The 25,789-nt window shown below is 44.4% G+C and overlaps 1 protein-coding gene across 3 annotated transcripts in view; it reads right to left on the bottom strand.

Moving 5' to 3' along the window:
- Nucleotides 1-9,826: 9,826 nt before the first annotated feature.
- The window catches only part of XPNPEP1 (X-prolyl aminopeptidase 1), a 31,378-nt gene continuing 15,415 nt past the window's right edge, over nt 9,827-25,789 (bottom strand). For all 3 annotated transcript variants that reach the window (XM_053983485.1, XM_053983488.1, XM_053983486.1), the window contains 13 exons: nt 24,978-25,059; nt 23,808-24,018; nt 21,018-21,107; nt 19,678-19,728; nt 18,511-18,569; nt 17,741-17,818; nt 17,148-17,219; nt 15,481-15,541; nt 14,561-14,630; nt 13,147-13,320; nt 12,226-12,302; nt 11,442-11,540; nt 9,827-10,390 (listed from right to left, as the gene is read on the bottom strand). In XM_053983485.1, the coding sequence (XP_053839460.1) occupies nt 10,262-10,390; nt 11,442-11,540; nt 12,226-12,302; nt 13,147-13,320; nt 14,561-14,630; nt 15,481-15,541; nt 17,148-17,219; nt 17,741-17,818; nt 18,511-18,569; nt 19,678-19,728; nt 21,018-21,107; nt 23,808-24,018; nt 24,978-25,059 (1,253 nt within the window). In that variant the 3' untranslated portion in view covers nt 9,827-10,261. The remainder of the gene's footprint in view (nt 10,391-11,441; nt 11,541-12,225; nt 12,303-13,146; nt 13,321-14,560; nt 14,631-15,480; nt 15,542-17,147; nt 17,220-17,740; nt 17,819-18,510; nt 18,570-19,677; nt 19,729-21,017; nt 21,108-23,807; nt 24,019-24,977; nt 25,060-25,789) is intronic.

Genomic DNA, 25,789 nt, shown 5'->3' with positions numbered 1-25,789 from the left:
GGGATATATACTCATCCTGTCCAGAGAAAACAAAGCCAAGAGCACATCAGGACAACCCAGTCTTAGCATACCCATGGCAGGCAAAATTAGTGGGTGGTGCACAACATTAATTCAGCTCCTCACCCATGTGCGCCAGGATGCTGCCTTTAATTAAATTAGCATAAGCTATCTCTTTGACATTCTGATTTAATATTATAGACTCAAGGTTTTATCCCAGTAAATGCATAAAAAGTGAATGCATCCCAGGGTCATTTTTTCATGTTTCTCTCTACATTTGCTGTTTTTATTTTCTTAATGACCTAGTTTGTCTTTGCCAGCTGGAATGTGTGTGTTACAGACCAAGCCAAGGTTTGGTCCTCAGGAGTGGAGGGCAAATCACTACAGTGTTTCTTTACTGCAGCCAGGGTGGAGGGGGTCCCCAAAGGGATGGAGGAGACTTATGGCTACCACCTTCCCAAAAGTCATCCTGAGCCTGAGGAACAAGCAGTAACTGAGACCAGTTTGTGCTGAGCTTGAATCTACTGCTGCCCCATTCACCAGGGCAGAGCTCTAATAGGTCCCTTGACCATTCTCCAGCCAATTATGAGGGCTGTGGAAAGGCTCCTCTTCTTGGGCTGTTTCCTCTCTTTAAAGAGCTTTGGCACTGTTGAGTCCTGTGAAAATGTCACAGATAGCTGAGAGTCATGTTAAATATGCAATATACACAGCAGGGCTATGTCACTCTGCCTTCCTCCCACAAGGAGATCCCCCGCACTCTGTTTGGGTAGGATTCCTTCCAGGCCCCTTGTGCATGAAGTCTCTGGACCACAGTGTCCCACCTGGCCAGGCTTATGTCCAGATCACTGCCATCACCCTCCTGGATGGGTTTCTGCAACCCAGGTGCCAACCCAAACCCTATCCTGGACCCCACCTTGGTATCAGCACTTTTCCTTCAGACTGAGTTCTCTCTCCCTGTGTGCTGGAGATTTGCTCTGGGGTGGTGAACCCAGGGGAATCAAGGAACCAAACTCTGGTTCTGCAGCATGTGATCTGTTGCTTCCACACAGCCTTCACATTTGCATGTTACTGAATTAATCACTTTAAATTAATGCTTGCTGGTTTTCTCATCTCAAGAAATGCACTGAATGCAAAACAGTGTCGTCCTTACAGGGACTATTTCTAGCTCTACAGCAGATTAAAACTAAATTAGCTGATGTTTCAAAACTGGCAAAACCATGTATCTGCTGTGCAATTTGTAATGCTGGCAGACTGTTATTAATGGTGGGATGGCTTGTATTAAAAATTCTATGTTTATGAAATGCACTTTTAAGTGCTTGGCTGTAGCAGCAGAACACTCCCTTGCTTTGTTCTGTAAAGGTAAAGGGAACCTGCCCTACTCAGGGTCATTACCAGGGTCTGCTGCTTATCTGGTGCCATTGCATGTCTCCCCTTGATTCAGCAGCTGGAATTTTTCTGAATTTTTACAGTTTTTCCACCCCACCTTGGGAACTCTTTTCTCCTGGTGCAGGTCTAACTGTGTCCCCAGTGTTTCACCCTACAAAGAATATCTGAGCTGTGATCAAGTGATGTCCCTCTGCACACAGAGAACTGGATAAATGGAGCTGGAACACCTTCTAGGCAGCCTCCCCTGCCCCAGTATTTGTACTTTTCTCTTGCAGAAAAGACTCCTACTTTTTCAGGAGCTTTTGCATTTATCCAGATCTTGTACAGCAGCCTGTGATCACATACATTGCATGATTAATTTCATATCTTCAGGCTCAAGGAGAAGATGGGTGCCCCAACTGTTGTTAAGATGGCTTGCACTGCTCAGGAGGGAACACAGGCAGGAGAGGATGGGTGAGCCCTGCCCTGGAGCTCCAGAACAGGAGTGGCAGGACATGGCAGGCCACATTGATACAACTGGGAATGCTCCTGGACAAGGCTGTTCCCTGGGGACAGCCCACTTTTGGACAGTGCCAATGCCCTTCCCCAGAGTGTTGAATGCACACTATCTCCACTTTTTGTTAAATGGGACAGATAGGCACTGTGCCACCCTTCCCGAGACAGCAGCAGAGAGCTCAGGGTGCTCAGCTGGTGATTAAAGTGAGATCCATGCAATTTTACAGCTATGCTTGGTAGGATTCAAGGTTTATTGCTACTGAGAACTGATACTTAAAAGCAGCAATAATTTATGGTTGCCAGCTTTTACTGCCAGTTACCATTCCTGCTCTCCACCCTGGTGTCAGGGCTCACACTGCTTCCTCTTTAATACTGGCACCTCCCTGGTGCTCAGCTGAGGCTGCTTGCAGAATCCAGAGCTGGTAAGAAATTATAGCCATTGCTGCAGGAGAGAGCATGCAAAAAAGCTGTCTTTACTGATATTTCAAAAAGAAAAATTGAGCCCCACTAAGCCTCCTTGTAGCTATGCAGAACCTTTAATATAAAATGGGTTTGCAGTTTTTGGTGGAAAGACCCTGTGAGCAAAGGTGAGGGAGTTGGGTATCTCTCCCTCGGGCTGTTCACGTTACCACAATGCTTTCAGAGGAGTTTTTGCAGGAGATGTTGTGTTTCGGCCTGGCTACATAAGGGGCTAGTTGCCCCAAAATAGCCACAGTCTCACCTGTTGCTTCCTACCCAGGGAGAGGTTTGCATTGCTGACTCTGTGCTTATTGTGGGGCAAACACAAGTTCATGGTGGTATGGAAACACAAAACTTTGCTCCTGTGGTAATAACAAAACCAGTGCACTTTTCTTAAAAACTAAAAAAAACTTTTTGAAAACTAATCCAATCTCTTTTCTTAAAAAGTGCACTTGTAGAGGGGTTATTTTGTAAGCAATGGCCCAAACACCTGCCTCCCATCACCTCCACTCTGCAGCAGAAGCAAGGCTTCTGCAGGAGACATCTCCATCCCTTGCACTGTCAGGTGCACAGGTACCCACGGCCTTCAGCAAGGGAAATGCAGAAGTACCAATGCCCAGGGTTATTTGTGTTCCCAAGCAGAAACATTTGGCCTTAACCTGACAGTAACAGCACCTGCTGCCTCTGCCCCAGGTGGGGAGCCCTTTCCAACTGCCTTGCCATAACCTAGGCAAGAGATTGGACAGAACACAGCTTAGCTGTGGGCAGCAGAGTGGGATGCACAGGGGTCTCTGCTGGCTGCCCACAGACCCCACAGCAGCTCTCAGAATCAGCAGGGATGCCCTAACAGCAGGCACGCTGCAGCCAGCTGCTCACCTGGTGAGCTGCACCTTGTGCAAACACAGGGTCATAGCCCTGACAGGATGAACCCACACTTGGATATCTCAGCTCATACTTCTCTTTCTCAGAAGCACTGCAATCATTCCAGCAGATTTTCAACAAAATGTTTTACTTCAGGGGATTTCTTATGCTTTTGTGTTTCTTATCTGAAAAGTTCAAGTTCTTCAAAATTCAGCCTGCACAGGAGTTTAGGGCCAGGTTTCATCAGGTTTATGTCAAAAAATATTTTCACACTGTTTCAAAAAATGTCAGACTATCTTGCTCCAACAAATTCTAAATGGAAAACCTCTAACTAATATTTTTCTACTGCTTTGAAAACTAATCCAATCTTTTCAGTTTAGTTAGAATAGCCAGTATTTACAAAACATCTTTATAATAATAAAAATTAAAATATTTGATGGATGTGACTCTTTCAGCTCAACAATTTTTCCATGGTTTATTGTAAAAAAAATTTTTCATTATCTTATCATCTCATCCCAGAATAGGACAGACCTACAAAATATTTTCAAAAGGCAGAAAAAAAAAAAGATTTTCTGTTTGTCCCTTGTTTTGACCAAGTCTAAAATTGCTGCACTGTTGAGTTCCCATAGGCACTCAGCCTCCTGAAGAGAGAAAGTGAATGCTAATTTCATGGTTGGCTTTACTTAATGAAATAAAAATATTCTTGCCCAAATATTGTGTAAATAAGGCAGAATTGTTCCCAGATCCTGCCTTGATCAAGCTGCACTCAGAAACAGGTGATCTGATTATCCTCATTTGAGTAAACTGACTGTCAGGCTTTGTGCCCCAGCAGGAAGATGGGCTGTTAACAAGTCAGGTATTTACAGCACAGATGTCAACAGTTTGCAGTATTTAATCACAGCACATTTCAATTTGTCCTCAGCTCAGACAAATGAGCTGCCTGTGCCAAGGGTGTGTGTGGAACTGGTCTGGGCCTCTCTAATATCATTATATATATCCTTGGTTTTGTACAAAAAAAGAAATAATCTCTAATCAACAAGTGCTGGGTTAGCCCATCCCCAGCCAAGGCCATCTCCTGTATATTTACTGAGGCTGAACTCTGTGTGGGCTTAGAGAAGCCTTGGGTGGGGATGAGAAAGATTTGCTTTTTCTGACTAATGGCATGGCATACATTTTGCTTGCAAAAGGCCTCTCAGATATGAAATTTCACAAATACTATGAAAAGTTTTGTTCTGAATGCCCGGAGACAGTGCACAAGCTAAAGCTACAGCACTGAGATGATAAAAGCACACCCTGAAGGAATGAATAATTGAAGCCCAGCCCTAAATATTAATAGAATACAAGGAAAACAGGACACATTCCTCAACTTTGCACTTACCGAGCTGCCTGTTTGGATTTGAAGCACAGATATTCTCACAACCACTCTAAGCTCCTTAAATCCCCTCCTGGAAGACCACGGTGCTCCAAGCTAATGCTACATTTGTCTGAAACTCCCCAGCTCATTTTGTATTCAGACCTCAAGAGGAATGTGATAGTGTTTGTTGGAAGATGTGTTTATTGGAAGATGTGTTCCAGAAGCAGATGGAAGCAAAGGACACTGTCTGCTCCCACAGAGGGGAGAGCAGCATTTGTGCAGGAGAGGATGCACAGAGGGACAACTTGCAGTGAGTGGGGACTTCCTCCAGCTCCAGAGATGCCCAGCCAGGGAAGCCTCACAGGATGCTGGGGTGACAAGGGGATACCAAAGGGACACAGCAGGCACTCTTCAGCTGGGTAATGTTCTGATTTGGGAGATGTTTGCAACATGCTGGCCCTAGCCTGGTTTCTAAAAACAGGATCAGCCCAACGCAGATTGGTGCATGGCAGTCACAGGCTCTGAGTGCTGCCAGAAAGGGCTCACAGCCAAGCACGCACATAGGAGGCCATCCACCTTCAGGCTCTGTGGGCAAAACCCTGCCCTGACACCAGGAGCCAGAGTGAGCCATCCATCCCCAGGGACACGCAAAATAGACAGAAATGGATTTTTTTAAATTCAAATGCCATCTGAGAATGGAGGTTGCTGTGCACATGGTGTCTCGTAGGAGCAGGGCAACACTTCTTCAGCAGCCAGTGGCAGTGGGCAGCCCTGATGAACCAATTCCCCTGCAACCTTCACAAGCCCTCAGGCCAGTAAAACACAAGCAATTTAAATTCAATTTTTAAAAACGCATTTCTCTCCGTCTGTTGATATGTCTTAGGTTGATGTCTGCTGGCACTAAAATAGCCTTAAGTACCTTCTGGCTGTAAATCAGAGCCATTTTAGGCATCAGAGCAGCCACACACTCTGACCACCTCACACAAGACTGGAGGGGGAACTGCCATCCCTGTGGCTTATATCAGGGGGAAACTCCTGAAAGGCTTGATACAGTGATGGGACAGCCAGGGAACAGGCAGGATAACTTGGGACAGCCAGGGAACTGGCAGGACAACTTGGGACAGCCAGGGAACAGGCAGGATAACTTGGCACACCCAGATATCCAGGTTGGATGTGCCAAACCAGCATACCCCACTGTCAGCATGGAGCTGCCCCAGGGCTGCCAGCCCCCTCCTCCTCCTGCAGCAACTCAGAGGAACCCTAAGAAACAGGAGGGGGTTTATGGGGTCAGACAGCATTACAGTCCCTCTTCTTCACCATGTGAATCCCTGTCAGACAGACATCACTCTGCTGCCTTGTGGAAGCAAACACATCTGTGGGCATCCGCCGCTTCCCAAATTTAGAATGATTTTTAACAAGCTGGAAGCAACAAAATAAACAACACTTGATCTGCAAGCTCCCAGCTCTTGACAGTGTCCCCAGAGGTGGTGGAAAGCCGAGGAGATAGCTCCTTGCTTTAATTGGTACATTAAAATTCTTCCAGGCCACTACACAACTGTTAATAGGCAACTTAATTAAGCACTAACACAGTTCATATTTCTACCCTCCAGAGGTTCTTGTTTCATTTTTTTTTCTTATTACATCCCAAGCCATGGGGAGTTTCGTCCTAATCATGTAAAACAAGCTGAGGGCAGTGACACCATGCAAGTTATTTAACTCCTGATCTCCAGACACCATTGCCAGATGTCCAGGCCTGCAGTTTCTTCTCCAAAAACAAGCCAGATGACTCCAGGAACAAGGTGTGAATTGCTACAAGTCAACAAAAATAAATGTCAACAATCGTGAGCAGCCAAGTCGCCCCACTGAGTGCCAAAAGGAAATGGTGTTGGGCAAAGACAGAGCCTCTGCAGGCATCGAGTGACAACAAGCAGGTGGGGTTTTGTCCATTGCCTGAATGACCATGGGGCCTTATTCAGCATACCATGAATATCTTCCAAAATACTCCATGCTGTCCTCTGCCTCATACCACCCAAAGGAGACTCCTGAGGAGCAGAAGTGGCAAAGGATCTCTGCATCCCCAGGAGAGCTCTGATATTCGGCTGCTCCCACCCCCTGGCTCTCACTGTCATCTGCTGAAGGAAGCACAGGAACAAGCACCAACGCCCCACAACACACCCCAGCCCTGCAGTGTTTTTGCACAACCATTTTCCTGTGTGCAGCCTGCACGTCAGGCTGGTTTGATGGATTTGCTGAGGAGGCTGTCAGTGACCATGTTCTCAAAATTTTTCTTCTTTCTAACACTGTAAATCAAAACTTGCTCCAACAGCTGTTGTGGGAAGTGACCAGTTTAATAGTCATGCAAACAATAGTGGAGTTTTGATTATAGGTGAGTTATGAGCCACTTAAGTTAAAAAACAACTGAATTTTACTGCTTGCAAGTACACTTAAGGTAATACACACAGATTGAGGAAGAAAGTGTGACTGGAGAAGCCAAGCAGTCACCTGGCCTGTGGAGGCAAGGAGCACATGTTCCTGGTAATGAATGAATATTAATCCCTCTGCTCAAGGAGAAATGGTTTATTTGCCTCAAAAGCCTTGTACGCCAACAGGCACATTGCTAATGTGTTGTATCATGATTCGGGATGGAGCTGTGGAGCTGAGGTGGGTTTTCCTTCATTGGCAAATAAGGTCCGTCTCCTGCTATAACATTTTTAGTCCAAGGGAACGAAAAATTCCAGAGCTCCTGGACACAGCAATAGTGTAGCTGGACATTTCTAGCACAAACATTAACAAACAGCTGGGAAGGGGACAGAGAGGGAAGTGCTCTGGTGATATAAAGCAGGAGTGGCCACATGGACCTTGAGTACGGTTTGCATTTGCTGAGGTCGTGTCCCAAGGATAGAAACAGGATCACATGGTGGTGGTGAGGTACAAACACCCAGCTCCTGGGTTGGTGCAGGGATAGGACTGGATGGGCTAAACCCACATGCACCCCTGTAGGAGATGCTATCTCACAGCACAGAAATGTGCTTTGCAGCATGATCTAAAGCTACAACATGCCCACTAGGTTAAAAGTACTGTAAAACAAAATGGTTTGAAAATAGACTATTAAGTACATTGTTATTGAAAATGACCCTTCCTCCCTTCCTGCTTTCCCACAACAACAAAAGCCTCTATGGACTTTTTTTTCCAGAATTAATATTTTTTTCATTTGAAGAACATAATTTTGTGGCTATTTCTGCGGATGGTTCATACAAAAATAAAACCTAATCCTGGCATTGGTTTCCATTCAATTTTTTCCTTGGTTCTCTCTTCCTTAACTTTTTCCTTCCATCAGGAGAGGGGAAGGTAGAGACCACTCAGGGAAAGCAGGCACTAATGGAATAAATCAAAACGTGATAAAAGGAAAAGCAGAGAATCGAAGTTTAATTTCCATTGGAAACCTAAAGCTCAGACAGGACAGGATAAAAAACGTAGCTGTGTTTTCAAGGAGTGAATAGGGAGAGAGATAAACACCGTTGTTAGCAATGTGTCAGCAGCCCTGCCCTACAAAACACCGTGTGCCCCTGCTGAGGAGCCAAACCCGAGAAAGGGGCAAAGATCTCCAGGCTGTGACCAAGAACTGGCATCAGATTCCCTGAAACGAAAGCCCACGGGGTTGTGTGGTGAGGGAGGATGGGCTGGGGAGTGAACGGTGGGAGGGATCTGCTGACACTCCAGGACTAGTGCCTAGAGGAGAAGTCAAATATGGGTTGGCCTCCCCCTGTGGAGGAGGCTTTGGGATGGGAACGAGCCATGAATTTCTGTGTGGGAATGGTCCCAGGGTGGCATCTGGCTGTAAGGAGTTGGGGAAAAGGTCTAAGGCGGCTATTCAAACCTAGAAAATTCCTTTCTGTGTTGTGTTCCACCTTCACACCAAAGTGTCCAAGCCAGCCACACTCTAGGCTACAGGGACAAAAGCGTGTTGAAAAGTGTGGCTTCTGTGTTTCCGTGTTTGGTAGAAATCCTCCTCTTCCACCTTCCTGTGGGAAACACCTGCCCTTACATTTGAAGAGAGACCTTTCCAGGCTGGGCCATTGCCAGGAGATCCGGGATGCTGGATCACCTCGGGAACAGCCGGGTGAGCAGCGCAGCCGCCCCACGGGCCTGCAGCGAGCAGAGTCTGCTCGAGCTCCAGCACGGCCCTGCAGAGCAGCTCCAGAGCGCCGCGGAGGCTGCAGCGCCGGGCTGCCAGCGTCCGAGCTCAGCCTCGCTGGACACACGCGGATTTTCCTGGGAAACACCCGCCTTGTCACAGCACAGCCTGTCTGGAGATCTCTCACTCGTCCTTTGACTCTGTACCCACAGGGGCAACGGGTTCCTTCGGCAGAAAGGTTTTGCCCGTTCTAAGCGGCAGCACATACTCGTGAGACACCGGGGAGTGGTTGAGGTGTGAACTGGGTTGCTGCAGACACAGCTGAGCTGAAAGCTGCTGCTTCCAGAGGGTGGTGAGAAACCATTTGACTATTCAAATACGTGTACCTGACTGCAGTAGCTGGGAGGGGGTGATATTGACCTTTTAAAGCACTTATTGCACTTCTGTTTCATCACCCCCTTGGAAAAAAGGGGGGAAAAAAAGCTGGGGGCGGGGGGAAGAGGGAAAGAAAACTATGTACACAAACATTTCCATTTGCTCAGAAAATTTCTTTGAAATATCAGGAATTTGATTTGCTGTTACCCGCTTGCTCCTTTATTATCGGATACTGAAGCTGAGTTTTGATCAAACACTTGAGGTGAGCGCGGCAATGCCTGAGGAAACCGCTCAGCCCGCACTACCTCGCTCGGCCACCAGGTGTCGCTGCGCCCGGCCCGGCCGCGCTGACCCCGCCGCGGAGTTCGTCCTCTGTCCATTGTGGGCATATTTATTTATTTTAACTTACTAATTGCTTTGTGTCCAGGAAGAGCTGCAGTTTCATGATACTGCCCACGCATCCTGCACTGCCATGGGCTATACAAGTAAGACATAACAATAGACAGAAGTACTGGCCCGAGTGCTCTGCACACACAAAACCTCTGCAGAGTGTCTCCATATCCTTCCAAGACCTGTCACAAATCAGAACTGACTGCTCCTGCCAGCTCTCTCCATAACCTCTGCCCAGTGCCTGGCACCAGGCAGTCCTAAATATATTTGTTCCCTGTCTGAGTTAGATGCACACATAAGGGTGGAAAGATGAGGTTCCTGTCCTTCTTCAAGCTGCCAAACCCAACATACTACTGACGACAAGAGAAGACAGATGGAGCAAACAGCAGATTGGAATCTTTTATTCAGTAATCAGTCCTGCTGTGTGGGTAACATCTTAGCAACTGGAACCTAAGTATGCAAAAATACTGAGTTTTCACAGTGAAAAACCAGACAGTATAAAATATTCCAGTATTGCCTCTTAGAACCATTATTGAAATAAGACCTCTGTTTCAAAGGCAACGTGCTTATTTATTGTTTGTTTTCTATGCTCAATCCCTCCCCCCAAAACACTTATTCAGACAGTAACCCTCCTCAGCCCCACATTACCCGCACGTGCTGTGGGGCAAGAAACACTACATGAAATCCCTTCCTGATTTCCAAATGCTGATTGAAGAACGTCCTCCCAGTGGTGCCGAGCTCCAGGAAGACGCAGATGACCGGAACACGGAGCTCTCCCAATGTTCTACACACCACAGGTACTGCTGGTGCTACTGAACTCGGGCCAGAGGCTCCGTCTCCCGGAGGAGCCACCGAAGAGCTTCGTGCCGGCCTTGCCTCTCCAGCTCTGCTCCAACCACTTCCCTGCACTTCTGATGGTACTCGTTCACCCAGTTACACTGGAGAAAGGGAGGGGTAGGGCATTCATCAGGAACAAAGAAGAGAGTTTGTGACCTTACAAGTTATGTACAGCCAAAAACATTTGTAGGCCCTTGTGCTCTTTGGGTCTGAGCTGTTAGGCTGGGCTGGAATCCTGTCCTGAAGAGACAGATCTCTATTACATGGAAGTGACTTGTAAATTTGATGAGGGTAGGAACTGAAGGAATTCGTCCTGCATTTTCAGAGGAGCCAAGAGTCATTTCAGCTAACAAGTCAAGTCTCTGCAAATCACTGCCTCCAGTGAGTCTGAATCACTCACTCCAGTGAGTACCTTGGCACAATTTACTAAATAGCTTTGCAAAATTATAACTGGACAATGCACTCCTGTGGCACAAGCTGCCCTATTGATCTGAACAGGTAACCCTAGGGCAGATCTTGGTACCCTTCACAACCCTATTCAGGAAATGGAAATGCAAAACAGGGTTATCATTCCAAAAAGGAGGATGTGCTGAGGTAAAATAAGGAGTATAGTAGAAAAACAGGATGAAATATGCCATGGAGAAGGTAGTGGGAGACAGAAAGCTTAGAGTATGAAGCTCTTCAGGAAATAAATGCTGCTGAGCAGGTATCACAGAAGTCTGCTCAGAGCTCATGTGTACTGAGCAATGGGGCGTGCCTGAATGGGACTGGTCACAAGCAGATGCAGACAACAAGATGGGACAGTCATCATTTTTGTCCTTGGGGAGACAGCTTGGTAAGACAGACATTTGCCAGAAGCAAATCAAGGCAGGAGTAGGAAAAGAGATGATAGCAGCAAGTATCATATTAAGGGAACTACCAAAACAACATAATTGGTGGGATCCTCACTGTCTTCATCATATAACATAGATTGGAAGGACGTCTGAAAAGCTTGTTTAGTTCACCCCCTCACTTCAAGCTTAAAAATAAGTCAGAGTGCTCAGGATTGCTCTCTGGATTTATGAAAATGAACAATGGCCAGTGGTTCTAGCAAACAGAACAAAATAAGCTGGTTCTAGTGCAAAGAAGGCAATGCAAACCTGTTTTACTTACCTCCTTTTCTGTCAGCAAATTAACATCAATCATTTTCGTCTGGATTGGAACCAGGGTTAAGGGTTCAAAGGTCAGGCTGCCTCTGTTTTTGAAATTGTACTGCAGCAGAAAGACAAAGATTGTACAATTTTAGAAATAGCTCCACCCCGATTACACTTACTCCTTGGTTATGTCATCATTACAGAATAACCAAGGTAACATTCAGATGAGAGAGTAGCAACTTACAGCAATATTTTTCTTACAGCTCAAGCAAAGAATCTCGATATAAACCTTAGTTACTTCTTTCAATGGTCCCTCTCTAAAGGTCAAAATTGTACAGGACTTCAGCTTGATGACTATATGATCATTTTCAGTCTGGCATTTCTAAAAGCATAACCCAGCCAGACTGGTAACTACAGTGTCAAAATCTGCCTGTAGTTTTGTTTCTACTGCCACTGATGGCTCCCTACCAGAGAGGAAAATCCCAACTTGAGATCAACCCATTCTATAGCAATGACTCCAAGGGGCTGAATAAAGTTGCTTCAACATACAGACAGAAAACAATTTAAAACAACTCTCACACACACATTTCAACCATGGAAACTCTGCAGAAGCAAAACTGTCTTCTGTGCTCGCATTATCAAGGGAGACTTAAAACCAGTGTTCATCAATAAGGGGTTTTGGAGACCAGGAATCTTCAGCAGGATTTAACTGTCTGCAGCATGGTCCCACATCAAGTTCCAGTACTTTAATTTTAATAACCAGCAAGTCATGGAGAAAGGTGCATCTTGAGCAGGTCATTCACCTTGGTTTCAGCAGGGATGACAAGGACAACGTTTTCTATTCGGATCCCAAAGGACCCATCTTCATAATAGCCAGGCTCTGCAGAAACAGACAGTAATTAACTAAGCCACATTGCTGCACTCTGCAAGTACTTATTCCCTATGGCCAAACTTCCCCTCTATGTCTTCAGTCCACTGAAGTCACTAAGCAATCTTGACATCAGGCAACCACAGAGGCAAACAAATTTCTGATGCTACTAAATCTGCACAAAAGCCCCGAGCAAGGTGACAGCAAAAGTTCTCAAAGAGAGAAGAAACAAGACAGACAGCCCGCAAGCTTCAGAATCTCCTTGGAATTCAGGAGAGCACAGAACACTTGTGTTCAAATACCAGAAACTCTGAAAATACCAATGTCTTCATGAAAAGCAGGTGGGTAACCCCTTCCTCAAAACACTCTTTTAGAGACTGTTTCCCTGACTTCCTGAGATGACCTTGCAGCCCTGAAGGAATGTAAGTCTCTCAGCAAACCCCAGCAGGCTGTTAATTTACTACTGGAAGAATAAGGCATGCAAAGATTTAACAGCTGCCTCAAATAGCCCATAGCAAAGACAGGATTAGCTCCTGAAAGCTTGGTGTCCACTTTGTACTGCAGCCAGTTCTTCCACAGTATGCCAGAGCCAGCTGGTCAGCACAGCTCTTCTGAGGCCTGTGCTGTAGAGAGCAGGAATCAGTCCTGCAGCATCCCACTGCAAAGGTGCTTCATGGAAGGTGAAAAGCTAATGTCAGGGTCTTTACCTAGAGAGCTTAAATGACAACTAAAACAGCAAGCTGAGGAGGCAGGCCCAGAGCTTTTGATGCAGCCTTTTCTTTACATCAGTGTCACATTTATCTTAAAGAGCTTGGTCCTTCCCCAGTGACCAGAGAGAATCACCAGTGATAAATACCATCAGAGACAATCATGCCAGCCTCCAAGGGCTCATCTGCAAAGGTTTTGTAGCTAATGCCGCAAGGACCCTCGTGTACATTTAGGAAAGAGCCAACTCCATGTCCTGTCCCATGCAGGTAATCCAAGCCACAGTCCCACAAGGCAGAGCGGGCAAAGGAGTCTAGAAGGTGACCTGTAGACAGACAAGAAGAAAGAATTTAATTAAGTCAGGCTCCCTCAGAGACACTGAAAATCACACTGAAGGTTCAAACCTGGAAAACATGCAAAAAAAAACAAAAACAAAAACAAAAACAAAAACAAAAAAAAAAAAAAAAAAAAAACAAAAAAAAAAAAAAAAAAAACAAAAAAAAAAAAAACCAAAAAAAACTTACCACCACCCCCTCAAAAAGCCTCATCACCCACAAAGAAAGCAAGTCATTGGATGGCTAGAAGTTACGGGGTAGATTTGGCAACTCTGACATTCAGTCCTTTTCTCAGCTAAAGAACCCTTCTCTCTTCCTTACACAGGTCTTCAAGAGATGGTTGTAACAGTAACATTGCACTGCTGCTTGTTCTACTGACATTTTCAGGAAATAATCTAATGGTTAAAAGTCCCATAGGGAATTCAGTACCTGTCTTAAAAGGAGCTGCATTTATTGAACTGAAAATAAGAGACCTGCCAATTGTATTTGGTGGACTAATCAGCCAGACTTTTTTGCCTGGAAGGTCATTCATTTCACACACTTTCATCTAGGTGGCACAGAATTTCTGTTGCCTGCATGAGAACACCAAGCCCATGTATCCAAGTTCAGATACCCTTCAATTTCAGTTTGGGTTTCTTACAGCACTGTGCACTTGCTTTTAACTTTCTTACCCAAAAATGCAAACTGAAGAAATCTCTAAAAAGAGCTGGTTTTGTATAAGGTGTGACCAGGGAGAAAATTACTCTGGAACAAATTCACCAGAGGTAGATGATACGTCCCAATTTCTCCTGCACAAAATAAAACCAGCTCCTTTGTGTGTCATATTCCCATGTATTTTCCCACTGATACAAGAGATTCCACAGTAATTGGAAGAGAATTAGCTAGTCCTTAAGAAGCTGGAAAGTGACCTCTCACTTTGATAGGGCCATTAGTAAAGAATAAAGACAATCTCCAAGCACATTTGTTAGAGTGCCACTGACTGATGAATGTCACTATCACCCTAGAGCCAGAGCACTTCCAAAATCCTTCAGACTGCCTGCCTCAGAATTTTCAGCACTGGTTGAAGCTGAGAGAGAAGGGATCAGTAATCCAGAATCCAAGCTCTTGTGATGGAAACACACAGTTATATCAACATCTGTCTGATCTGCCTAGACCTGTCAATCATAACGCTGTTCTCAGACCACTTAATGGTTCTTCAGAGGGTCAAAACACTCCAGCTCACCAACCCACCTTTGGTTCCATTTGGGAAGATGGCAGCACTCACAGCTATATGTCCCTTCAGGACATATGTGAAGCATTCCTGTCAAAGAAATGTGTGCCGTAAGTAAAGAGAGAAAGGAAAAGCTTTGTATTCCCCAAGAACAGAAAGAGAGGATGCATCTTGTAGCCAACTGCAAAGGATATGGAAAAGCTTGCTCATGCTCTTGTGTGGCTGGTAATGCCAAACCAAACCATGAGCAGAAGGAGTTTACATCACCCTGAAGACCCCTCTCCAGTAATTACAGAGACTATCACAAACTCAGACTGCAGGTTTAGCAGCAGCATTCACCTGATCTACGTGACTGATTTTCTTTGTGGCTGTACTTTTACTTCCTGGGCATACCCTACAGCATATTTTTGTCACTAAGTGAACTGTAATAATGAAATTAGTTTTACTTAACACTAATAAAAAGTTAAAGAAGCAACTTAAAATAAACAAAATTACACTGCTAAATTTCCAATACAGACCTTTTCAGGTAAGTCTGAGACTGATTTTTTATATCATAAGCTAGGCATAATCTGACTGGAGCCTTGCACCAGACACTGAGCTTTGCACTAAATTAGACCCCCTGGCTCCCTTCTTGGACAAAAGTAATGTTTATCCTCAGTCTGCTGACTTTCTTATTTCCTAGAGGAAACAAGTCATTTTGCAGATGAGAGCTGTGCATTTTAAGATAGAAAGGTGTCAATTCTCTAAAGCAGTTTATATTTTGGAAGTCTGAAGTATGATAGTCTCCTTTTCAGTGCTTGTCCAAATGCTGCCACACACTGGTAAATAAATGGTAATTCCATAGAGAACTTTGACTACATAGCAATAGAATACATTACTAATTTAAGTATCTCTTAATAATAAGAATCAGATCACAATCCACACTGTGATCCCAACTTACCTTTTCATAGGCAGATGGTGTGCCAAAATGCATTGTCCTGGTCACATCTGTTGTACCATCCCTTCAGAGGCAAACAAAGATGCAGGAACCAAAGGGATGGGGGAAAAAGAAAGATCAAAGTGAGACTGCACAGGAAACCCAGTCACACTGCAGCAAACCAACCAAGCTCATAAATGGATAAAGTCATCTGCTCTGTGCTACACAAGACTGATGATGTAACTGCTCCTAATCTCAAAAACTCCTGAACACAATACCACAGATGTAGCAATAATGATTTACAATTCACACTGTTATCTTTCCCAAAGCTCTTCCCAAATTAGAATCTAAATTTCTCATAAAAACGATGCTAATTTGAGGTTTAGCAACAGGTACCTGTCCATTGAGAACAGGCCAAATTTAGCCTATTTGTATGGAAGGCGATTCACCAACAGCTTTAAAACACACACTTTTGCAAAAATGACAGCTATCAGCTCAGAAAAGGGAAGTGTAAAGGAGGATAGTATCCCTTTCATCTTCAGGATGTCTTGTGCTAATATTTCTGCAAATCATCCTGCATTTGGATAGGGGTTAATCTAATAAGTCAGAAACTGGCTCTAAGTTCCTTCTGTAAATAGCATTTTGAGCCTGCTGTCAAAAACACAGTGGCTCTTGAAATAATGAGTTCCCTTTGAAACGCTCACTCCTGTCCCTGTGCTCTTCTCCAGTGCACACAGGCCGTGGGCACAAAGAGCTCACGGTTTAACTTCTCAGCAGGGACAAGCAAAGCATCCCTATCACAATGCTGTGGTAAGTGCCATTGATGTCCAGCTTACACTGTATCCAAAGGGCTGCTTTTCATAGTGGCACTAAGGAAATTGTTAATTAGGCCATCAGAGGGGAAGAAGAAAGATCTCCTTGTAAAAATCTTATCAAAGGATGTCTGTATGGTTCTTTTTCAAAGCTCTTCCTGACTGACATAACAAAAAGGCATAGCTCTAAAGACAAAGCCCATCTCAAAGGAGCAGCCAGGCCTGTTCTGCGTCTTCCTGAACAAGCCACTTCTCATCTATTTACACTGGTTAAAAACATCATTTCTTTCATTTTCCATGGAGTCAAGAGTTCCACAGTAAAGGAACTGAGGCCACTGAATGGCACCATCAAAACAGCATTGAGTGAGTTTTCAGACATGATGCCTTCCCAAAAACATACCCAACACCCAAGTGGCCACTGGGATGAGGAACCCTGACTCTGAGTCTCTCTGAAAAGGCAGAGAGCACCACGGGGCAGTGCTGTCCTGCTTCTTCATCCCACCTTGTCCTGACCTCAACATCAGTTAAATCTGCCCACAGGACAGATCCTGGCAGGGTAGGCACCTCACCCAGCTGTGCAGGCTGCAGAGTAGGCAGCCCAAGGCTAAGCCAAGGCAGTCAGGCCTGCTCCCTGTTCCTGCAACTTAATACCAAAACCACCAGCTAAAGCACAGCTCCCATCACACTGGGGATGGATGGGACTCAGATGGGAACTGTACTTTGACATCTTGTCCCTGACCCCAGCAAGGCCTGTCAGCAGCCCTGATCAGTCTACTCAAACCTCCACATTGCCTTGCTTGCCAAGGCAAATGTGAGCTGACCCTGCAGAGGTCATGGGGAAAAGAACACATGGCAGTTCAGCACCATTTGTCCACTCACTTGTACTGTGCTCCTGAGTCCAGGAGGAAGATCTCGTTCACTGACAGCGTTCTGTTGGTCTCAGGAACTGGCCTGTTCAGTTAAACACAAAGGTTTTTGTTCCACAGTTTTAAGGTCTCCAGCCCACGTCTGCAGTCCAGAAACCATATTAACAACAAGCTTGGATGTGTTGGCTCTGATTTCTTGTGGCAGTGATGGAAATCCCACACATGCTGAGCCAGGGATCATACTGAGGAGAGGATTTGTATACAGCAAATGGCACTACAGTACAGAGCTTTGCTGCTTCCAACAAAACCCTCAACATCTGTTTCTGGATGTATTTCAGAGCAGTTGTGGCACTTCATACTCATGCTTCCCAGACTTCCAGCCCCGAAATAGCCCTTTTCTATGGCCCTGAGCAGATCAGCATCATAATACATGCATCCTGCCAGCAGGGAAAGATCTTTACTTAGTAAGGAGTAAAGAAAGAGGAGTAAGGAGTAAAGCAAGCAACATCTCCTTGGAGTACTCTGTTGTGTCTCCATGAGGAAGTGAGACAGTTCATTCCAACTATGTTTGCTAAAGGTTGAAAGGAGAAGCTGTGTTTTTCTTACTTGTAGTGAATGATGGCTCCATTTGGACCTGTGCTTGATATGGTAGCAAAACTCAATTCAACAAAGTCTTTCTGCTGACTGAAAGAAAAGATTGTCATCACTACAGCACAAGTGAGAGGAGCACACCAAGCACCTAGGGCACCTGGAGTGCCCCATCCTCAATTTCACATCACCTCAGCCTTCCCCTTGGCCTTAAAAGCCACCTGGACAAATAAATTTGGGTAGAAGAAATATACAATTTGAAGCCGTGTTCTCCCAGCCATGTGGAAACCTGTTTTCCAGATCTACTCTTTCCTTAGAAGAAGAAAATTCACTGCCCAAATCACCCAGGAAGAAACGTGCTGAACAATTTCTACTTTGTTACTTATTTACTCAAAAGCATTTTAGAGCTCCTGCTGATGTACACATGTGAGTAACTCTCAAAATAAATGGTGCTCCTTCTCTATCAGAAGAGGAAGAAATCTGACGTTGAAATATACATTTCTCTGTGGTAAGGAAACAACTGTCTTGTATTTAAGTGTCCTAACCTGCAGTACTCCTTGTTGCTATCTCAAAAGGAAAGTGGAGAGGATCCAGTGGGCTGGGACTTGTATTTCCCAAGAGACCCAATTCTTCCTAACTCTTTCAAGTTTTCAAATAAATCCATTAGTAAAGGTCTGTCCTCAGGTAAAATATATCTGTAAGTGAGATGCATTTCTAAAGAATAAAATAAAAACAACAGATAAAAAAAGCCACTCAGAAAACCTCCTCAGAGTAGATTTGCTTTTTACCTGCGGAACTCCTCTGCTTTGTCTGAAGCAACTATTTCTGTTACTGTTCCCTTTGGAACCTGGTGGACAAGGACATGGGTTGCATTAGTGCAGCAACAAGCAAAGAAAACCCTGTATGCTTAAACACTGGGTCCTGTCTGTGCCTTATGAAACCCTGGAAGTGGCTTCTTTCCAGGTTTTTTGTCCTCATTCCTCAGTAATGACAAACACAAACCCAGCAACATTGTGCAGGGCATTTGAGAAGAAGGAAGTGGAGACAGTCATAGCAGGATTTCTGAACCCTGACTGGGGAGCAGCTAGTGCAGTACTAACTTCATGGAGATGTGCACAGGCAACATCTCACAAGGCAACATCTCTTCGAAGTCAGGTAACACTAAGCTTATAACAACTCATGCTGTTAGAAATTTTATGCTTTTAAATCAGGAATGGAAGCAGTTGCAGAAAAAAAACAAAGTGTGTTAAATTTTACTTTAGGCATTTGATAGATTCAAACCTGTGACACAACTTCCCCTGGACTGGAAAACAGGCAAAGCAGGGCAAGAGCTAGGTTTTATAACCCCTGAGGCTGATTTCTTGAGGTACTCAGACATGTAAAAAGGCACCTTCTGGAAGTCATCAAGCCTTCTCCATAAATAAAGTCAATAGACTCAGACATGGCACAGCTTATTAAGTTGCTGTGTAACACTTGGCATTCTGTACATCCGCTGTGTACTTCTAACCCAGTGAATACACAAATAATTTGGTTTTATCCTATTTTCACAGCACCTCCCATTCATAAATTCCAAATTGTTCATACTGGCAGACAACGCTGATTATCATGAGAATAATTCCGAAGTATTGTATGAAGCTGAATATTATTTCATTATTTACACTACCAAACCAGCACAAGACGGCATCAACACTACACTACGCCTGCTCAGGTAATTTCTCACTTGTTCAAGTTTTGGTCTGTATAAAATTAATGGGAGAATGTTTTCAAAAAATTTAATTCAGCCTTGGATAAAAGCATGTCTGAAATCCTCGCAAAAAAACCTTAACCACCAGATAAACCCCCAACTGTTTCCCCACTTTTAATAAAGGCACTATAAAGACTAACAAAAAGCATATGCCAAAGAAGAATTTTACACAGCAATAGAACATTTAAGTTAAAAAAAAATTATACAATACCTCTTTTTCCAGCCAGTTAAAGAGCTCACACAGGGCAACAGCATCTTTAATCTACGTTAAAATAGGCACAAGAAAAGGGAATTGAGAAGGAGAAAGATTTATCAGTCCTCAGTATAAACAGGTTTTGATGCAAAAGAATTCAACCTGTAAGTTTCAGAAACACAAACTAAGAGGTGATCCAAGAGGTATTTTCAGGTTTTGCACCCTGTAATTAATATAAACACTGGAAATGTATCTGGAGAGTTAAACGAATGTTAATAATTACTGCTGGGACATATCTTACTGTGTGAAGTCTGGCTTTACCCCCCCCATCACTTTCAAGACTATTTTGCTTTAGCAGCCAAGATCTTGCATCTCAGATCGCAGAAGACAACCACACGACACATCTGGTGATGTGACAGGAGAACATGTCCTTTGGGCACACAACCACCACACAGTCTCTGTCACACAGCTTCTGGCTCTCTTGCCTTATGACCCCCATTTTTGTTCTTTTTTATTTCTCCTTGCAGCATGCAAGGGGCAAGAAGCAGGAGATGTGTACAAGAACAAGGCACAATTTTGTCCTCAGGTGGCAGGTGACAAAGCACCTCTTCTCAGTACAACTATTTTTACTTCCCCTTAACTAATAGAGAGAGAAAAGCGTTTAAATAGGAAGTACTGGTTCCCAAGAAGCTGCAGAAAATATGGGAAAAGCCCAAAACTGCCAGCCCTGCTTCAATTGGCAAATTTCTCTTATTGTGAAAACTGCTGCTTGAAAACTAACAGGAGATAAAAGTATAGCCCCACGATGAACCTGTTTCACAGGCAGATTCCTTGCTTGAAAATTTGAAGCTTCCTGGGAAATCACCCTCACTTCCAGTGTCATGATGACAAGACTAAAAGAGTGCTTTGAGGACACTGGCTGCTTCTGAACATCTTGGCCTGCGCTTTGCACCATGTGTCGAAGAATTTCTGTGTGTTATTTAGGCTGTGTTTATTCAAATTATAACAATTTGAAGACTCCACTGACAAAGACAACAGAACTAGCAAAGGGGAAAGAATATCCCTTTAAGGGCCCACACTGCAAACAAAATTTCTCAAGTCTGCACAGTCTTCCCACAAAGTAAGGCTGTTTCCTCACACTATTGCAAATGTTGTTCTTCAAGGGAATGCAAAACAAGCAAAAAACCTGCTTCAACAGCAGTAGGTGTCTGACAGAAGACCTTTTTTTATCCTGCCATCCAAATTCTTATTTGCTTTTTATCCAAAACATTAAAACCAAAAAGAAAATGTTATTTCTTTCCCTAAAAGTAAAGCAAACCTGTTGCCATGTGCAAGGAGACACTCAAGGCTTCACTTACGTGTGCTCTTCTCATGCCTTCTGTTTCTGCTGCGTTCTTCACAGCTTTTGCAATGCAGATGGGGGTATATGGGGTGAGGTATCGGTAAGCCTGCAGCAGAAGGACAGGGATTACTTGTGGATTAGTCAGACTACATAATCCTACAGATTTAATAACTCAGCCTGGCCACAATTTGTACTTTGGCAGCCTCTCTCAACCTTCAGCACTGTGAGATGCTGGTTGCCAACAGTCAGCTAAGTGCACTGGGGAATAGAGAGGAGAAACAGTCCCCGACTGAAAGAACAGCCATAGGGAAATCCAAAGAACTAAACAACAGCTTGTCATGAAGCAGGGTGAAGACCTGCATATCCTAAATACCATATATCTACATCAATGTCTGAGCTATATATTCCTGTTGCTGACAGACACTGAAGGTCCAGAGACCAATGAGAAACACTAACCCCTGATGCTATGGTAGAACTTAGGCTGTGGAAACGACCTAAAAGCCACCTTGACTTGTTACCTGACAGTCACCCTCAAGTAGCAGGGAGCAAAGGGTACCCAGCCCAGGTACCAAGCACTGAGCGCCACCACTGTCAATGATCAGCAGCTCTGACAAACACATCAAGGCCCGAGGAAACATGAAAGGCCTTGGCAAAGCTCAGCTTTACATGCTGCCAGTTCTGAAAGGAGCTTACATCAGTGGTTTGAGACAAAGTTTTCCTGTGTTTGGATGGGGTGACCCTGCATTAACAACTAGTAACTGATCCCTTACTACTGCACACTTCCTCAAACACCAGCTGTCCTTAGATTAGCAGGAATGCTTGGCTGGTTTCAGCACATCTTCAGAAATTCACCAGCTGAGATGACTTACCCAAATCTCATCACACTTGGCATCAGAAGAACCAAGTCTTTGGCCCAGTTCTCTGCTCTACCCATTATATATGAGGAGATGGGATGAGCACCTACAGAAGCATAGCCCAAGCAACATGTTGTTTCCTGCTTTAAATGCATCAGCATACAAATATATATCACTCAAATTCAAGGAAAGGCCCAGTAGATCCTCTGCAAATACTAAATTCACATAAATCCTACAGGCTTACAATTTCCAAATTCTTAAAAACAGCAAAACAATTACATTACATAATGCAGTAACTAAATTACAAAAGAAGTCACAAGAAAGTCAAGAAAGTCCTTTTATCAGTCAGGATAAATAGTTAGATTCTTAGTTTGGCTTGCCCTTTATAGATACTGGTAAGTACTATTAATCTTCTGTGAAAAGTATATTTACATGCAGCTGTAAACAAATCTGTAAAGGGTTTGCATATCTGTGTTTAATAATGGAATGGATTTTTGCCAGTGTCAATATTTGGCTCTGATGGAGACAGACAGTAGATGGACTTCCAGCTCTGGTGCTCTTCACACCAGCTGAGCAACTGGCCTGGAGTGCTTTGAAGTGGTGGAGAGCCAAGAAGGAACTAGAAAAACTCTGGCTCTTTCAGTGACTCTCTAAGTAGCTTTTAATCAAGACATTTCAGTCCTCCTTGCCTGCTTTCTATTGCACAGAGCTCCTCGAGGCAGGGACTCTCCCCATTGCACACATTACATTGCATGCAGCACTGTAATGACTCAGTATCAGCCAAAACTTCCAGCGCTCAGGGGGTAAATAATGTCACTCTAACTCATATTCCTTTCTCTAGGTCAGACCTTCTGTACTTCTCCATATGGATACTCCACATAAATCAACTACAGCAGCTCACCCAAACTGGGGATAGACCATTGACTGCAACTACAGCAAGGGGCTTTGTACTCTGAAGTCAAAAGAACAACAATTTATCCTGAATGCTCCGTAGACACTATGCTGTCAGTATTCTGTATTAGGAGGCCTAGAAATGGATTGATGGTGTCTGAAGATTTAAACCTGGACAGGGACAAAAACCTGTATATTTACTCACAGTATCTGTTAGTTACTAGACATCACTGTAAACAGGATGGTATTCCAGAGAATGCAATCTCTAGATGTATGCAAGATCAAACAAGAGATGTAAACAAGATGCATGGAAACCAGCTTATTTGTCCACACTTGCTGTGTCCTTCCCCATGTATCTTTCATGGCTGTTAGAATATTAGGTGGCCAGTGGAAGTCCCAGACAGCAAGTTCAAAAGGATAGCAAGATATAGCATGTATAGCTGTGCAGAAATTATTCTGATGCTACAACTGTCCCTCAGCAGATGCACTAAGTGCATGGACAACCAGTGCCTGCAGGTTATCTGTGTCCTCACAAGATTCCAGGCTACAAAAACTATCATCTTCTCCCTCCTGCCTTCAGTAAAGGACATCACATATTCCCTGATATCCTCAAGCCATTGAACTAAATAATGGTGGTTCACCCTCAGACACTCAAATCAAGCCAAATGCACTCTCCCAGAAGTCCTGCTCAACTTTCCTGCTTCAATTTTCTGCAAGTTTCCAGTTTTTGCTGCTTGTCCACATGAGGCTGATGCTCCACCCGTGGGCAGAGTGACCTGAGTTCACCCTGCTGCCTCTTCCCTCCCCTCTCTCACTGTACTTTTATCTTAAGCTGACAATTCTTTGGATAAATCGGCTTAGCAAGTTGGAAGGGCAGTTCCAGCAGGAGCAACCCCAGGATTAACAACCCCTCGATACCTCAGCATGGCTGGATCCCTTCTGCTCCAGCCTGCATCGGGCTTTGCAGAGGAGAAACTGAGGCCAGCTGCCCTCATTAACACCCTTCCTAACCACAATGAGCAGAGAAGAGAAAAGCATTTTCCCCTGCTAGGGCCACTGACCTTGGGAATGGCCTCAGTCAGAGCATAGCTGGCTTTGTCACTGAGCCACACTTTCTCCTTGGGTGAGAGGCCTGCACCAACAGCCTGCAGTTCCGACAGGATAGATCTGTAGGGCATCACCTGGATTTTGAACTCAGGTTCCAGGGTGGAGTCAAGCTGTAAGTGCTCTCTCACAGCTGGATCCATCATCCTGTCACCGTCAATGAAGAGCCTGAGAAACAAATTACAGAGATCAAATAGGTGAGACCACATCTGACAGTGGCTGGAGTAAAGGAGCGAAGGAAAAACAAATCTGGCAATATTTCAGGGAGAAAGGAGATCATGAATTATGCACTCTACTTTGTCCTATGTCATTTTAACCACCAGCGTTCACACAGTTTAAATCCCAAATTGAAATTAAGAGTTGCCACCCCAATGAGAGGAAAGAGCTGACAGCATTTCTATTTGTATGACACAGTCAAAATGGCTACATCCCACCACTGTGCTTGAAACAGGAAAGTAACAGAAGCAAGTGACAGCCACTCTCTAACTTTTAAGGGCACCATCTGGAAAGAGAAAAGCCACTGTAGTTCTACGTATCACATTGCTCTCACTTTGACTGAGTTGAAAAGTTCAGCTCAACCTTCACACAGCCTGTACTCACTCACCCAGCCAGGTTTTACCTTAGATGGATCTAGGTAGCAGCTTACAGGTGCCTCCAAAGGAAGTGTGCTTGCTCAGTATAGTGCTATAGGAACTGTGAGGCTCAATATATGGGGCAGTCACAGGAAAGAAGGCTTCTGTTATAAGCCAGCCCTGATACTTTCCTGCATTGTCCCTGCAGTTTTGAAGTGACTCAGCAATTAGACTTTTCCCTAAAGTTTGTAATGTCCAGGCCAGCCACATTTCACCCAGAGCTCCAAAAGCCCTATTATCTCAGGGTGACAGACAGAGAACTCTGCCATCATGCCCTAGGTCACCCAGCAAGCCAGCCAAGGTGGTGAGGAGTGCAGCAGAGCTCTTGGCTGCCTCTCTAGCTCTGATCAGAGGAGGAGGGTAACTAATGTTGGAGACAAAACAACTCAGAAAGGACACTAAAGTACCCAAGCATAGGTGTTTTTGAAAAGACAAATACTTTGCTAGAACAGCTCTCCCCAGAAAAATGCATCTTGGGGAAGGGAATACAAGCACCTGATTGTGTTCACTCCTATGACGGCGTATGCAAAAAACACAGGATTGTACTCGACATCAGAGCCTCGAAGGTTGAAAAGCCCTGAAAAATAAGAACACCAAGAATCACAGTCCTGGTTCATCTTCTGCAACATTAGAGAAAGCCAAAAATAATCTCACAAAAACACAGGCAAACAATGAGACATTATGGGTGCAGGCTGTGAGTCCAGCAACCACCCAGCTGTCCCACAGCCTGCTTCATTCCTGGCAATCCTAAATTTATGCCAGGAGATGGCACCAGAACCACAGTATGAACACTCCCGGGTGTTTAAACTGGTGTTTAACTTCTAAAGGAGGGCTGGCTTGGAAAAAAGCAGGTACAGGCAAGGAAAGACAAGGACACGTGTACAAAAGGTAGGGTCTGCCCTTTCTGATCTGCGCAATGCAATAAAAGCTCACTTTGTAACAGCCAGTAAACTTCAAAGTTACAAACTATCATTTCATTCCAATCCTTTTGACATTTGAGGTAAGAGGAAGACACAATAGGCAAGATTACAATACCCCAAAAAGGCCTCTCATTTGGCCCCCTCCAATATCTCAGATTCAGACTGTACAGTCTTAGCTATTTTTACTACGATTTTATCCCACACGACTCCAGACAAAGTCAAGAGAGGAAGTAGATGTTCAGCATCTCTAAAATCCTGATTTTAGGGTCAAATAAAAACTCCAGGGTATCCAATTAGCTGAAATAAGTTACTCAAGCCAATAAGGCCAGCCAGCAGGACAGCTGGGAAAAGAACCAACATGTCCTAAATTACAACCCAGCACTGTAT

This window comes from Vidua macroura, chromosome 8, assembly GCF_024509145.1.
Source record: "Vidua macroura isolate BioBank_ID:100142 chromosome 8, ASM2450914v1, whole genome shotgun sequence".
NCBI lineage: Eukaryota > Metazoa > Chordata > Aves > Passeriformes > Viduidae > Vidua > Vidua macroura.
The sequence above is the reverse complement of the archived record's forward strand: the minus strand, read 5'-3'. Positions and strand labels throughout refer to the sequence as shown.